This window comes from Harpegnathos saltator, unplaced genomic scaffold (assembly GCF_003227715.2).
Source record: "Harpegnathos saltator strain DR-91 unplaced genomic scaffold, Hsal_v8.6 scaffold4, whole genome shotgun sequence".
Classification (NCBI taxonomy): Eukaryota; Metazoa; Arthropoda; class Insecta; order Hymenoptera; family Formicidae; genus Harpegnathos; species Harpegnathos saltator.
The window spans coordinates 920,001-933,591 of NW_020230205.1; the positions used below are offsets into that span (position 1 = coordinate 920,001).

A 13,591-nucleotide genomic window follows, 5' to 3' on the forward strand; every position below is an offset into this window, starting at 1 on the left:
GAATCCGTGCCGAGCGCTCGCTCGCTCGTGCGCGTGTGTGTACAGCTTATATGCGCGCAAGAAACTGTCGTCCCGAAGGGACTTACTTTTATACAAACAAATGAAAGAGAGGCGCGCAAGACGCAAGATCGCGAGGGGAAGGACGCGGCGAGGCGCGCGCGTATGTGTATGTGGGGGAAGGACGATGGACCCCGGGTCTCCGAAGGAAGGAAGAATGGGAATAGAAGCTACGCGTCTCCATCCATCAGGCGACGGTCCGACCACCGCGACCGACACACGCGACTCAAACCTACCGACAACCTTCGAATGCATTATCTTCCTCTCAGAGATACGCACACGCATATCATTTGGACGGACGTCGGTATTTTTGTTTAATTCCGGGCGATATCTCTCGAACATTATCGCATCTCCCCGCTATGCTAATACGCGCTCCAACAATCGATAAGGGAGACGACACCGAGAGTGGATTCCTTGGAATCTAGACGTGAGTCTAGCGTTACTAAGGCGTCACTTCGCTCGGTGTTAATCGCGGAGAATTTCAAGGGACAATCGGCATCCGCATCAGAGCTTGAGCATGAAGGATCAACATGGATTAAAATCGACATTCGGTTTATCTGAGCCTCGACAACCCACCGCGAGCTGAACGCGAGTTAGCCCGTGTGTGGACTTTTGAGCCGTTAATTGATAATAATCATACGCCTTGTGCATATCGTTATTGCCGTGCGAAATCAGCATCGGCGTTTCATAAATATTCGTATGGGTGTACGAGCAGGCGTGGATGTGTGTATAGGATGCGCGCGTATTGGTTCGCGTGGAACGTTCCCGCTGCTGGGAAAATTAATGACTTACCTTCAGCGGGAACAATACAGTCAGCTGCGACTCTCTATGTGTCTGAGTACACTGCGTCGCGGTGATGCGAGCTGCCTAAGGTCGAAAAAAAGAAACACAAGCGCATATATATCCGTGAACGCGTGTACACCGGGCGTCATATATATGCCTTAACATTATAACTAGAGTTATAACTGAGATTGTTCGTGCAATTCTCAGTCTTACACGTGCGTAAAATGGGCATAGGGCGGAAAGTTTAACAAAATTGCGATTCAATCGCTTCTTTTGCTGGAAGAAATCTATCCCGGAGCGTTGAACAAATTTTTGTTGATAACAGCAATTGCAAGAACAACAACAACAATAATAACAAATAAGTGTTAAGGTAGCGACGTCTGGTGTACATCACGTGCGTATCAGTTTTTTATTGCGAGTAAATTTATTTCCGTCACAAGACCCGATATTTTTACAAAAAAAATACAAACGTATAATTGTCACATGACAGGCTGATGACTCAGCGATACGTCTCCCCCGTGATGACGTAGTAAGCCTCTCTATTTCGTACCACGAGACGTGTGCAAATTAATGCGAAAATGGCGAACACGAGTAGACTGTGTTTTAAAATTAGTGCACGTATAATTCTTCATCCTTCAAAAAGTTCATGTACAGTGGGTTATTATACTCGGCACAATAACTGATTCACAAAAGATATCTACCTTAAAATCCGTTCTAGACCATCGACAACTGTGACAAGCGCCATTTGTTCTCTATTTCGCGTGGCATTGGTTGTAGTGAGTGGATAAATCTCATCGGAAGCGCGTGTCCCTTTCCGGGCTCTACACCGCGTCCTCTATGAATCATGCAGTATCTATGTTCCAGGTTAGGTTGCTCCTCTTAGGAGGCTGTCCGTTTTGATCGTCCATGGCGTTCCTCCTGGTTACCCCATACGGGTGGTACCGCAGACTCTCAGAACGCCTCGTGCCTAGTACGTAAGCCTCGCGCAAGCATTTATTTATGGTCTCAAGTCGCTAGGGTGTACGTAGCACGGCCTCTACGCCACCCGAACACGCTTCGCTCTGAGCATCAACCGGAGCATTAGGAATGAAGCTATTGCTGTTTGAGGGATCTTGATTTTCTCATAGCTTTATAGTAAAAAGAGCATCGTCATATCACTAAGCAATGAGCGATATCACTGAGCAACAAGCAAATATTACTAAACTTATCGTCACATCGACGATGTATTGACAATATAGTGTCATTAAAAAATATTATATTCTTCGTCAAATTTAGCGTAGAATATTTTTCAGGGATATTAGTAGCGATGGGAACAATGTTCACACGCGAGTAAAACAAAATAAACTATTTGTATTTACATCTAAAATTTCACTGCAAGATTAAATGTGTGTGTAACAGCAATAATCATTTGTAATAATAATGAGCGAGGTCGGGAATGTCGATAGGGGAAATTACACCTTTTATATGTTTCTTTTATAAGGCACATTTTTGGAAGATCTTTTTTGTCCGTGATGAGATGCTTTCGATGAGTCGAACCGAGTCAGACCGAAATAGTTTTGCTCCGCAAGCAAAAAGTGAAGTTGTGTGCCGTGCCGTGCGGTGATTTCATGGGAAACACTTGCCATAACAAAATGCGCGCTTATATCTTTACGGGAATTGAAGTGTCAGTAGAATTATTAAAGCCAAAGCGTGAAAGACTCCGGTTTATATTCTCATCACACATTCATCAGCACGTTTACGTCGTCGATCATAAAGTTGAATATCACAGCAACGTCAATAAAGTCAGGCTTATTCTCACCGTATATTTATAGCTCTTTCAACTGATACGTACATTTATGTCTATCGTATTACGCATCGTGACTGTTGCATAATTACGGCGCTGTGCTAAGCGATTAATTACGAAGAACGTGCTACGAGTTAAATTTACAAACTTCACTTTTAAGTCTCCAATACATGTCGTTCGGTATCGCAAAGCATTTGCATAATTAAGAATTGGAAGTTCTTTCGATTTACATATTTATCGATGTAATGACGCTTCCCCAATTAGAAGGGCCAGATTTCACTTGCTAATGAGATCACGATCATAAAACGTGTACATTTTGTTTGTATCAATTGACATGATTATTACGTGATTACATTAAACACTTCAAAAGTGTCAATGGTATTTTGAAGAACTCACAATTGATAATTATTCATCTCATTTCTGCTGCATACACAATACATGACTCTGATATGTTGCCGAGGAACATTAATTCACCAGCTAGCGTTATTAACCTTTCTGCGTTGCTTATTGCTTCAACACATAAACCTTATAATCCATATCATTTTGTCGGATTAAAAATATATAAATATATTATGAATTATATATACGATATTTTATATATTCAACAATTTAATATGAATGTAACGATTAGATTGCACTTCCATTGTTGAGTTGGAAGGGGTTGATCTCAACGGAAGGTACAGGATCAATGTTACAAGTATTCACACATAAAAGAATAATTTAAGACATGTAAAATTTGTAAGAAACTACAGTATACAAAGCGAGTACTTTGATGGGGAAATTTAAATATAAATGATCGATACGTTTTTTATTTAAATTCAATAATTTATGTTATTCATGAGGATTTAGTATCTTAATAAAAGAACAGCGAACGCGCGCGGCGAATATTTATTTAGAATTTGTGAGATATATTTTCAGAGTTAGTTTCACGACGAACGAAGCAAAACGGTCGAGAGTTCGATTACATCAGAGAGCACATTAGGCTGTACATTTTAAAAGGATGATGTAAGTGCACAGAACCGTTGATCTCGCGTGATTTATTTATCACTGGCACGGCTGAGAGTTCTATGCGCGACTATTACACGCCGGGTATGCTGCATGAGACTTGTGTATCTTCTAAATCTACTTGTCGCGACAGACGATGACGCTTCTCTCACGATTCTTGCATTAGCACGGTAATAATCGCCCGCTGTGAGACGAACATTGTTAATAATTGTGCATTAATAATCGTTAGTTGCTGTAAAAATTCCAAGATCATTATGATATTATTATAATATATTAACAATGCATGGAAAATACACAGAAATACAGTAATTTATATTAATTCAATAAACGTACCAGCCATTCTGTTAGTTCAACGTTTAGGAACAAATTGTTCCTGAGCAAAAACGGGCTGATTATAACAATGGGTCAAATCGCCGCGCTCGAACTTTTCGGTAATTCGGTGCTTCTGTCATCGACATAAAATATTTTTCTAAATATCGATAAATATTCAAATCATTGAATCCCTTCCTTTCTAGCGAAAATTTCCTTATGGACACAGTCAACGTTAGATGGCGCGACTTCCCGGAGAGGGGAGGGGAAAGCAAAGATTCCCGGAAGAATCTCATGATGTACGACGAAGGGAAGCAAAATACTCGCGATTATCTTTGCAGGGCGTTTTTTCGATTCACGTGTTGCGACAAAGCCGCGGAATGTGTGTACTCGCGACATTGCCCTTGCTAGCTAGACCATTCAGCGTTGGCTCGTAAATTTCCAGAAGAGGCAATCCTCCTCAGGGAGGGTTCGTCGGCCAAAAGCGACTGCAGAAGCATAAGGATCAAGGATCCCCGTGGCGACCGGGCCACGCAGCAACAGGCGGCCCACTTCGCCCCCAGCACACATCCATTACCCCATCGGCTCATCCCGCGTTTGCACTAGGCGCTTGCAATGAGAATTTATGTTCTAATAAGTGATTCACACTCTTCCCGCGGTTATACGCAAACTGCGCGCCACGGTGATAATCTTTTCTCTTCGCGCGGTATGTTCAGCATTAATCGACCACACGTGTCGTAATAATTGTGACTTTTGAAGCAATGGTGACAGGAGGAATATGAGTTATTGCTGATTTAAGATTTATTATTATTATTATTATTATTATTATTATTACGTGTTGATATATCGTCGCATACAACGATTGCCATCATGAAATATAAACGACACTAATTTTTAATATAGCTACCATTATTTTTCTCGTCATTATTTTAATAACGTAATAATTATTTTGATCATGTAACATGTCACAGCATTAAATTTATTAAGCAATGACTATATCTCAATTTTCACGGTTGATCCTTAATATTTCTTTTTATTCTGCTGTTTAGTTGACTCTGATTTTACATATCAGCGTATTTTTGAAACCTGAAGAATAACACACCGAGTGTGAATTTTGTCAAGCAAAGAATGTGCCGGTTAAAATTATTTTTGAACGTTAACAAAAAAATTTTACATCTCGCCAATCCTAATGTTCTTGAAACAGCCATGCAGATGGCGCAGATTGATTAAATGTTTCGTAATAAAAAGATTTTAATCGACGTAGAAAAATGCAGTATGCTATGTGGTTAGTAAAACCAGTTCTTTGCCGCGCGTCCTCGTATCTCCTTCGCCTGTTTAGTTCATCGTAATTGTACGCATGTATATGCACACGTGTTTGTTTGAAGTGTTAGACTTGTTTAATCCGCACGAAACCAAAATCCAAATCGTGTTGTACGTTTAACGTACAACACGATTTGGATTTGGACGAGGGCTTTTCTTATTTCCTCATCACCGATATAGATTCTACATGAAGCTGCGCGTATACGTACAGCTATAACAAGATAGCGTAATGGGACGGTGATAAAAAAAAAAACAACCTCAACACGATGTCGCAGTTTGTTCGAATCACTTGTGTGCCTCTCGACAAAAAGAGATTCACGCCAACCAAATCGCATATTTATGACGTGATTAAATGTGTGAAAGGCATTAAGCAAAATCCAGTTCCGCACCTTCGACTCTGTCTCTACGTCTTTCAGCGTGCGGGAACTATTCTGAAAGGGGTTCGTATATCGAGAATCATGTTGGTAGCCGGCCTCGTCGTTAATCGGGGCACAGAAATGTGCCTTTCCTCGCGGCACTTTGCACATCCTTATTTACGGCGGAATAATCGACGCTTAATTATAGACTCCATGACGAAAACGACCTTCTGCTTACCTAAATGGGGACTATAGACCACTCGCATGCTCACAGGTCGATATTACGGAAATGAAACATCGCCGAACTGTTCATTTCACACGCCAATTGCATGTTTATTCGCGTTCGTTGTTCATCGATGATAGCTACTTATCCTGAATTTTGATTCAACATTTATTTCAAGGATAATCCACATGAGACACCATAATTTTCTCGGCAGTAAGAGCATATTGCGAGGTTTTAAGGTTTTTGCACGTTTTAAGACGGCATAAATGAGAGCGGCGGGAAAGAAAGAAGATACAAGAACTTTCATATTAGTTAAAAATGTCGTGAGAATGCAATCGGTAGATACTCAAAAATTGAGAGGAATCGTAAGTTACAAGTACAAATTACTTTTTTTGCTATTGATGTGAATTAAGAGGAACCTATGATCTTATTTTAAGCATCTTTTATATCAGTTATTTTTCATATTTGCCATTTTATAGTAGAATGATCAGTAATATGATAAAACCAATTATTTTCCACTTGTTCACCTGACTCTTCCTGATGGCAGCAATTTTTTACGAAATAGTTATATTACTACTTATAAAACGCACGTATTAAAATACGCTATATTCGACAAAGAATTTTATAGAATATTGTAAAATAGTATCAGAAGCTTGCGATAGTTCGTCGAATTTTTAGCCATATTTCTTTTATTAATAGTAACAGAACGGTACTTGTTCTGTTCAATCAAAGTATCTGCCGTCGTTATCCGCTACTTTTCGCTACCTTTCAGATAACTATTTGCTTTCGCTCCTAAAAATTATCTCTTACATAGTCATTGACAATTCGACGAATTATAATATTGCAGACTCCTAATATAATAAATACGTTGATAATAATTTCATTTACTATCCATCATACTTGAATAACTTATTGAAATGATAGTTCATTCTCATCAAAGCGAAGCGTGGAACTTACGCGATATGTTATTTTGAGCACAAAGCGAACACTCCTCTTCGTTCTTTAAGATCTTAATAAATGGTTTGTTTGCTCAAATCCACCGCTCCAACAGTTTAGCATCGAAATCAATTTTCAAAAGCGTCAGCGCCGGCTGGTAAACAAAATGTCTCATGTTGGCGAACATGATCTTTTGTAAATCAATTATTTTTCTCTCAATGTGAGTATGGGTTGTCTATTTTCATTTCTAAGTGACCTGTTAGTCCAATGCAGCTTTGCTTCGGCGGAATGATTTTCGTGGAATTTCGGTAGCACTTATTGTTCGAATTTATAAGAACAATCGTTGATTCGCTTAATCATCGACATGATTACAGAGCGTTAATGTAATAAAATAATAACGATATCGAAGTCTCGCATCGCTGTTGGTGAAATCTCCCGCAAATATCCATTCGCAGTATCGCTCACAGCCACAAGCTCATAGAAGTATCGCTTATGACTATAAACGATGCTGTACTACCGATTTTACGAACGAGGGTTTGAGGGCCACCGTGTGATGTCACATACGTACGTGACGAGTAAGTCCCTTATTTTAAGGCCGGGCACCATAATCACTATCGGACGGCGCGTAGACCCATTCTTGCTTCTCGCGCAAACGGAGCGTACGCGAAATAGTCACACGCAAGATGCGAGCCGAGGTGAAAGGATGCTACATTAGCCAGGCAGGCATGATGCGAGGCATCGAGAGAGGAAGCCGAAACATGTACAAGAAAGACTTTAGCTGCGCGTATCCCGTTTGGGGGCCGAGCCGGACGGTCTGAGACCTTCGTTCGAGCTAAGCCGAGAGAACTGGAGAGCGAAAGAGAGGGCAACCCCCCGCGCCTTACAATGCAGCCTGATTTATGGCCCGGGCGCACATACATAGAGTTACACACGATATCATAATACCATTAATTCTTCGTCAAATTCCCCGCTGACTGAATCATACTGGCCGCGCAGTAAATCACACGGGGCGACTAATGTGAGCATGACCAGCGCTCGCTGTCTTATCTTCTTTGAACCGCGGGGGCAGGTGGATCCAGTCTTGGCCTCTGCTGAATTACTGTTACCTATTCTGGCCGCACCCCCACACTACTTTTCGACGGTTCTCGAATCGCGGGGCTTTCGTTTCCGCGTAGACGCGGCCGATCTCTGATAGGGACACGGATCGTGACGCTTTGTGCCGGCGGTTTTCCTTATTGAGCGAGTTTACTCGAGATATCGTCTTTTATATAATCGCCGTTTACCCGACCGAAGTGTTATTAACCGTATGGTCTTTGTTTCCTTGTTTCTCGTTTTGTTCTTTTCTTTTGCTCCTTTTGCTCAAGAAGAATGATGTTACTGCGCGCTTGATCATTGCTGATTCATATTCTGCTTGACTGTTTTATTAACATTTACCTCGGAATGCATGATGGTTTCTACATCTGTTTATATTGATGTAAATATACATTACATAAATATACTGTACAACAATGGTATTATATATGTGTATAATATTAAGATTAAAACATTAAAAGATTGAAAGTAAAAAATTTTTTGCAGCATTGTAGCAAAGTTACTAACATGAAGAAATTTATATTATAATTTTGAATTTTATACACTTGGCATCTTCTCCTCCTCCTCCTCTTCCTTCTCTCTCTTTCTCTCTCTCTCTCTTTCTCTCTTTCTCTCTCTCTCTCTCTCTCTCTCTCTCTCTCTCTCTCTCTCTCTCTCTCTCTCTCTCTCTCTCTCTCTCTCTCTCTATTTCTCACCGTCAGATAATACAGTTTATTGATTGTTTCCAGCTACTCTTATACAACGTCTGATTTTAGACATTGTATACTTACTATGACTACGCGACTTATTTATAGCTCAATGTATCCTTCCTAATTTTTCCTAAGCTTTTTGCGTAAAAGTTATATTAAACAAAGATGTGCGTGACGCAAATTAACGTCGCTGAATTTTAACTATAATATTTCAAGATTGAATATCTATGTACAAATAAATATTTTCTTTCCAATGACACATTTCGAATGTCAGGACTTACGTATTCCCGTTTATCAATATACCGTTAAAATGTGCGATATGATATATGAGAGGAGAGAAAAAGGGAGATTTACATTATTAAAATTAGTTAAATTTGCAATAGATAATCGTATATTTCAACTATGATTTAGTATTCTTATTCCGTTGTATGTACAAATGATATGCTAAATGTTATAAGGATAATTTTATGCGATTAATATATTAGCGCGTCCAAACTCTTACAAATCATATACCAAGCTTGCTTGAAAGTTACAGAAAATTAAAAAGTGCGAAATTTTTGATATCGATAAGATTTAATAGCATAAGCATATCAAGCTATATGGAATTAAATAATTAAATATATATTGCGTGTAGCTTAACAAAAAATCTGTCTGGATAACCCTACCAACATTCATGGGATCTTCCTATCAGTGAGAGAGATCAAAAGCGGGTTTCTTAATCTTCGAAGAACCAAAAGAGAAAATGCGAAGCATATTTCATCAAAAATATCTTGCCATTTGCAATAACAATAGGATTAAAAAGGTATATAGCAGATGAGCGACTTACTCTGACCAATGTGAACTCTCTTCATCCACGGGTATATTTGAGGCGGGTTACTACCGGAGGCGTTCCCTTTGTTGGACGAGTTGTTACCCGTGCTGGAGGTGCTGGACGTAGAGGAAGCGGGTGACGAGGCAGAAGACGCCGTGGTCAACGTCGAATTTCCCTCGCCGACACCTCTCGAACTACCACTGGGGGGCGAAGCAGCGGAAGCAGCCACGGACGACCTTGACGAGCTACCAGGCGGCGAAGTCAATCCTGATCCGGCTTTACTCGTTCCGGGTGCCACCAAGGGCGTCGGACTGTTTCTCGAGGTGGATGTGGTCAGATCTTGAGGAGACGCCACGCTAGTGGACGACGTCGAATCAGCATACTTGCAGCTGGACGTTGACGGTGCTGACGGTGCCGAGCCGCCTTGCAGAAGGGGTGTCGTCGGATCCGCGTGAAGTTGTTGCTGAGGATGATGTGGTTGCTGATGGTGCTGCGACTGCTGAGCGTGGATACTGTGCTGCTGTGATGTTGCTGTCGCGTTGAGTCGGGGCTGCGGTTGCAGTTGAGTATAGTCTATCATCCCTGTTGGTGCTGTGTGTTGCATACCGGATGCCGGGGTAGCATAAGGATGCTGCGGATAATGTTGCTGAGGTGAGTAACAGGGCGCGGGATAACTGGTAGACGCCGCGTTCGGATTGTAATAGTCTCCACCGGCCGGCGATGCTGCCTGCATCGGTTCGCCAGGCGAATTCGGAGTCGGTCTCGGCTGTTGTTGTGGCTGTTGACCCGCGTAGCATGATGCGAGCGAGTTGACGAACTGATAGGAACTCATTCTTCACGTACCTCTCACCCGTCGTCGATCTCTCACTGTACCGATCTCTTTACACGTCTGCACGTGCCGTCATTCACGAAAACACCAACTGCGTTGCGGTCTCGATTGGCCGAGACGATGAAACAACGAGCGCCGTCATTAAGTATAGAATCGCGTCATCGTGCCTTCGCGACTTCTCGCGACGATGAGAATCGCGTGACACTTCCGCGGCCGCGAGCGCTTCACCTTGCCCGTGAGGAACGTTTCACAAGTATCACGACCTGTTACACGCGGACGAAACACGTCTCTAAACGATTCGATAATGAACGAGGGGTTCCAGGACTAATAGAGAGAGAGGCAGACGGCTGGCGGCAGGCGGGTCGTGCCTGAGTACGAGCCGACCTGCGAGTCAAGTTTACGAGGGCCACGTGGGCCTGGGCTATAAAACTGTCTTCCGCTTCTTTACGACCTCACGAGTCGCGATTACCTACAGAGAATGCGTGGACCCACTGTGCAGTAGCGCGTAACGACCGGCTTATCGAGGCGCTCCATTGAAGATGACCTCATAAAGTCCCGCCTCAATAAAACATAACATGCGATGGTAACACGTTATGAACGCATTAAAATTATTCACGCGATGATTAATTGCGCCTCAACGTTGTCGTTGTCACTTGGGTTGTTGTTGTTGTTGTTGTTGTTGTTGTTGTTGTTGTTGTTGCACTTTAATAGACTCGTATCGCGACTGCGGCGACGGCGACGGCGGCGGCGGAGCAAGCCCGGCGAGTACGAGCGAGACTCATACTCGTATCACCGCGACTCAGAGGGTGAGGAGTATCGCGCGGTTCGCCGTTCCTGTTGCGTGCGCGAAGGGTGGTTGGTATCGTACTGAAGGCCTCGCCACGATCCAACGGAGGGCCGGTGTGTGCGGTAGCTTGTCACGTGCCCGCGCTCTCTGCGTGTCAGAGGAGCGCCTCGACCAATCCCCGCCGTTCGTCAAACCTTGATTGGTCTCTCCGCCGGCGTAGGATTCTTCAACCCCGTTTCTTGCGTCTCCGTCGAGTCTCCGCTGCCGCTGGCGCCCGTCGTGTGGTGGTGTTGCCTGGCTGCTACCCGACGTGACAGGAACCGATGAGAGGGGTGCACACAAGAGAGAGAAAGAGGGCGAGAGAGGGGTCAAAGAGAGGGGATAGCACCATCAGGGGGGCTAATGGAGAGATATTCGGGAGCCCTGAAACCGTTGGTGGGGGGGAGAAGTATCTCGATCGCTCTCTCGTTCTCCTCTGCAGCCTTCTAGCCGCGATGTCACCAAGAAGCAGTCTTCCGTCCGCTTTGCGAGGGGGGTTACGCGCGCACGCGCCCCCTACTGTATAGTAGCCTCGTGGTGGAGAGACAGATGAAAAAGAAAAGGTGTGGTACGGCACACGGCTAGGAAACGTGATTGCGCTTCTCTTACTGATTGACCGAAAACGACTCGCCCGTTAACATCGTCCGCATCTATCGTCAATTTCGCCGTCTCGTCAATTCATCTCGGTATTATGAGCTTGCGCGAAAGCGTCTCGCTTCTTCACCCGAGGAGGTAGAGGAGAAGACGTAGACGTTTTGGGAGTGCGACTTACTGTACTCGCGACGGGATATCGCAACCGCGGAATCGCGAGGCGAAGGCTCGTAAGCGCACGTCGTCGTCGTGTTCACTTTTGACCGGCTCCTCTCTCCGAGACCACGGAGATCGTGTGTCGTCTGATCTCTCGTTAAAAGATTCGTAATGGGATCGTGATCGTTGCGCGAGAAGTACAGATCTTGCCTGCGAACGTGTGGTTCTCCAGCCGCGGCTAAAGAAGGGGCGCACATAAGTCAGCCCGGCGGTCGCGGCTGACAGTTTTATGAGAGTTTGATAGTCTCGGTTGTTCGTTCCTCTCCTCGCGACGAAAGGACAGGATGTCTAGACGAGAGAAAGAGCAGCCTAGAGCAGGAGAGAAAGGCGTAAAGAAAAAAAGAAAGAGAGAGAGAGAGAGAGAGAGAAAGAGAGAGAGAGAGAGAGAGAGAGAGAGAGAGAGAGAGAGAGAGAGAGAGAGAGAGAGAGAGACACGCACACTACGCACCGCACTCTTTATTGTCCCATAAATTCAAACCTGTTGCCTGTAGCCGAGAAAGACGAGGAAAGGAGAGTGTGCACGAGGTGGAATCCTTTCCCAATCGCGATTTGATTGACGCCCCCGTTATCGCTCGTACGGCGAACCCGAACGCAACTCGTAACTTACTGAACCGACTGAGCCGGCCGAGAGGAGAGGCTTCGGAGTTGGCGGCTCCAAGCAGAAGCATGTGTGACGTAGTAGCCAGTTGGTCAAACGGGGGGCACTTCAGGATAGCGATGTGGCGGAGGGGACGGCTGAGGAGGCGGAGCTCTCTTTGCTCGTCGCAGATAAGACTTTAAACAAGTTTCTTTGCTTTAAGCCGAATTTGTTTGGCACTTTAACCATGTGCTAGTTGTATTTTCCGTTGATCTCACATGAAATTTCTACTTCTACGTTGCACATTTTTCCAACTTTCCAAATCGTCTCGTTATATTACTCTCACTGACTTTTCAAACCGTTACTGTTGCAACATGCAGTCTTTTGTACAATTTTAACATTTATCTAACAGAACCGTCGTTCACAAAGTGAAGCCGTCAATTTAGATCCGCGCGTGTCACTGATCATCTATTAGTCTCTCATTTTTGTTCTTTCTTCTTTCGCGAGCTCGTGGATCGCTCTCGTGGCATTTCAATTTGCGGCCTTAGTAATTTGAGAAAAAGAATAAGCGTTTTGAATAGAGCCGATAGTGTGGCAGTTGCTCGCCAGATGTGGTGAGTGCGGCCGTTCCCGTTGAATTGTGGCGCGCGCCCGCCCTCGGCCGTCCTACCCTTTCCTCTTCTCCTCCCCACCATCTAATCGTCTGCCCCACCGCTCAGACGAAACTGGCTATCTCTTCCACTTTGAGTCGTCGCATCTGTGTACGTATGCCGCCGTGGCGAGCACCCCCACCATCTCCGTAGCATTCACCACTTCAGAGTTCGCCGCGCGTTTGTCCTATATCTACATCATTCTAATAAAGTTAATGATACCTGAGTACCCGGGTACCTAGATACTCGCTCACTACCCGAAATACGCGGCTAATATCCGGGTACCCGGCGGGTACCGCTGCCGTATTACTCGGGTATCCGTAATACCCATGTTGTGTTATATTGTGTTCATATTATTTGTACAACTAATATTCCTGTATGCATTACGTTAATATTTAGAATATGCGTCGGCGATAATATGTGCTTTAGAATTTAGTTAGCTTTAAGTGATGGCAGTTATGGATTACTGAATTGTTAGTCGGTCCATAACCAAATTGTTGCTCGAGATATTGGAATAAGTAAGTTAGGGTTCATCGGG

General features: G+C 43.8%; 1 protein-coding gene across 1 annotated transcript in view; it reads right to left on the reverse strand.

The window, feature by feature from the left end:
• LOC105188820 (Sex combs reduced) overlaps window positions 1-13,243 on the reverse strand; it is a 24,609-nt gene extending 11,366 nt beyond the window's left edge. Inside the window, exons 1-2 of the mRNA XM_025301024.1 lie at window positions 12,305-13,243; window positions 9,380-12,135 (exon numbers count right to left, since the gene is read on the reverse strand). Coding sequence (XP_025156809.1) covers window positions 9,380-10,196 — 817 coding nt within the window. The 5' untranslated portion in view covers window positions 10,197-12,135; window positions 12,305-13,243. The remainder of the gene's footprint in view (window positions 1-9,379; window positions 12,136-12,304) is intronic.
• Window positions 13,244-13,591: the final 348 nt, after the last annotated feature.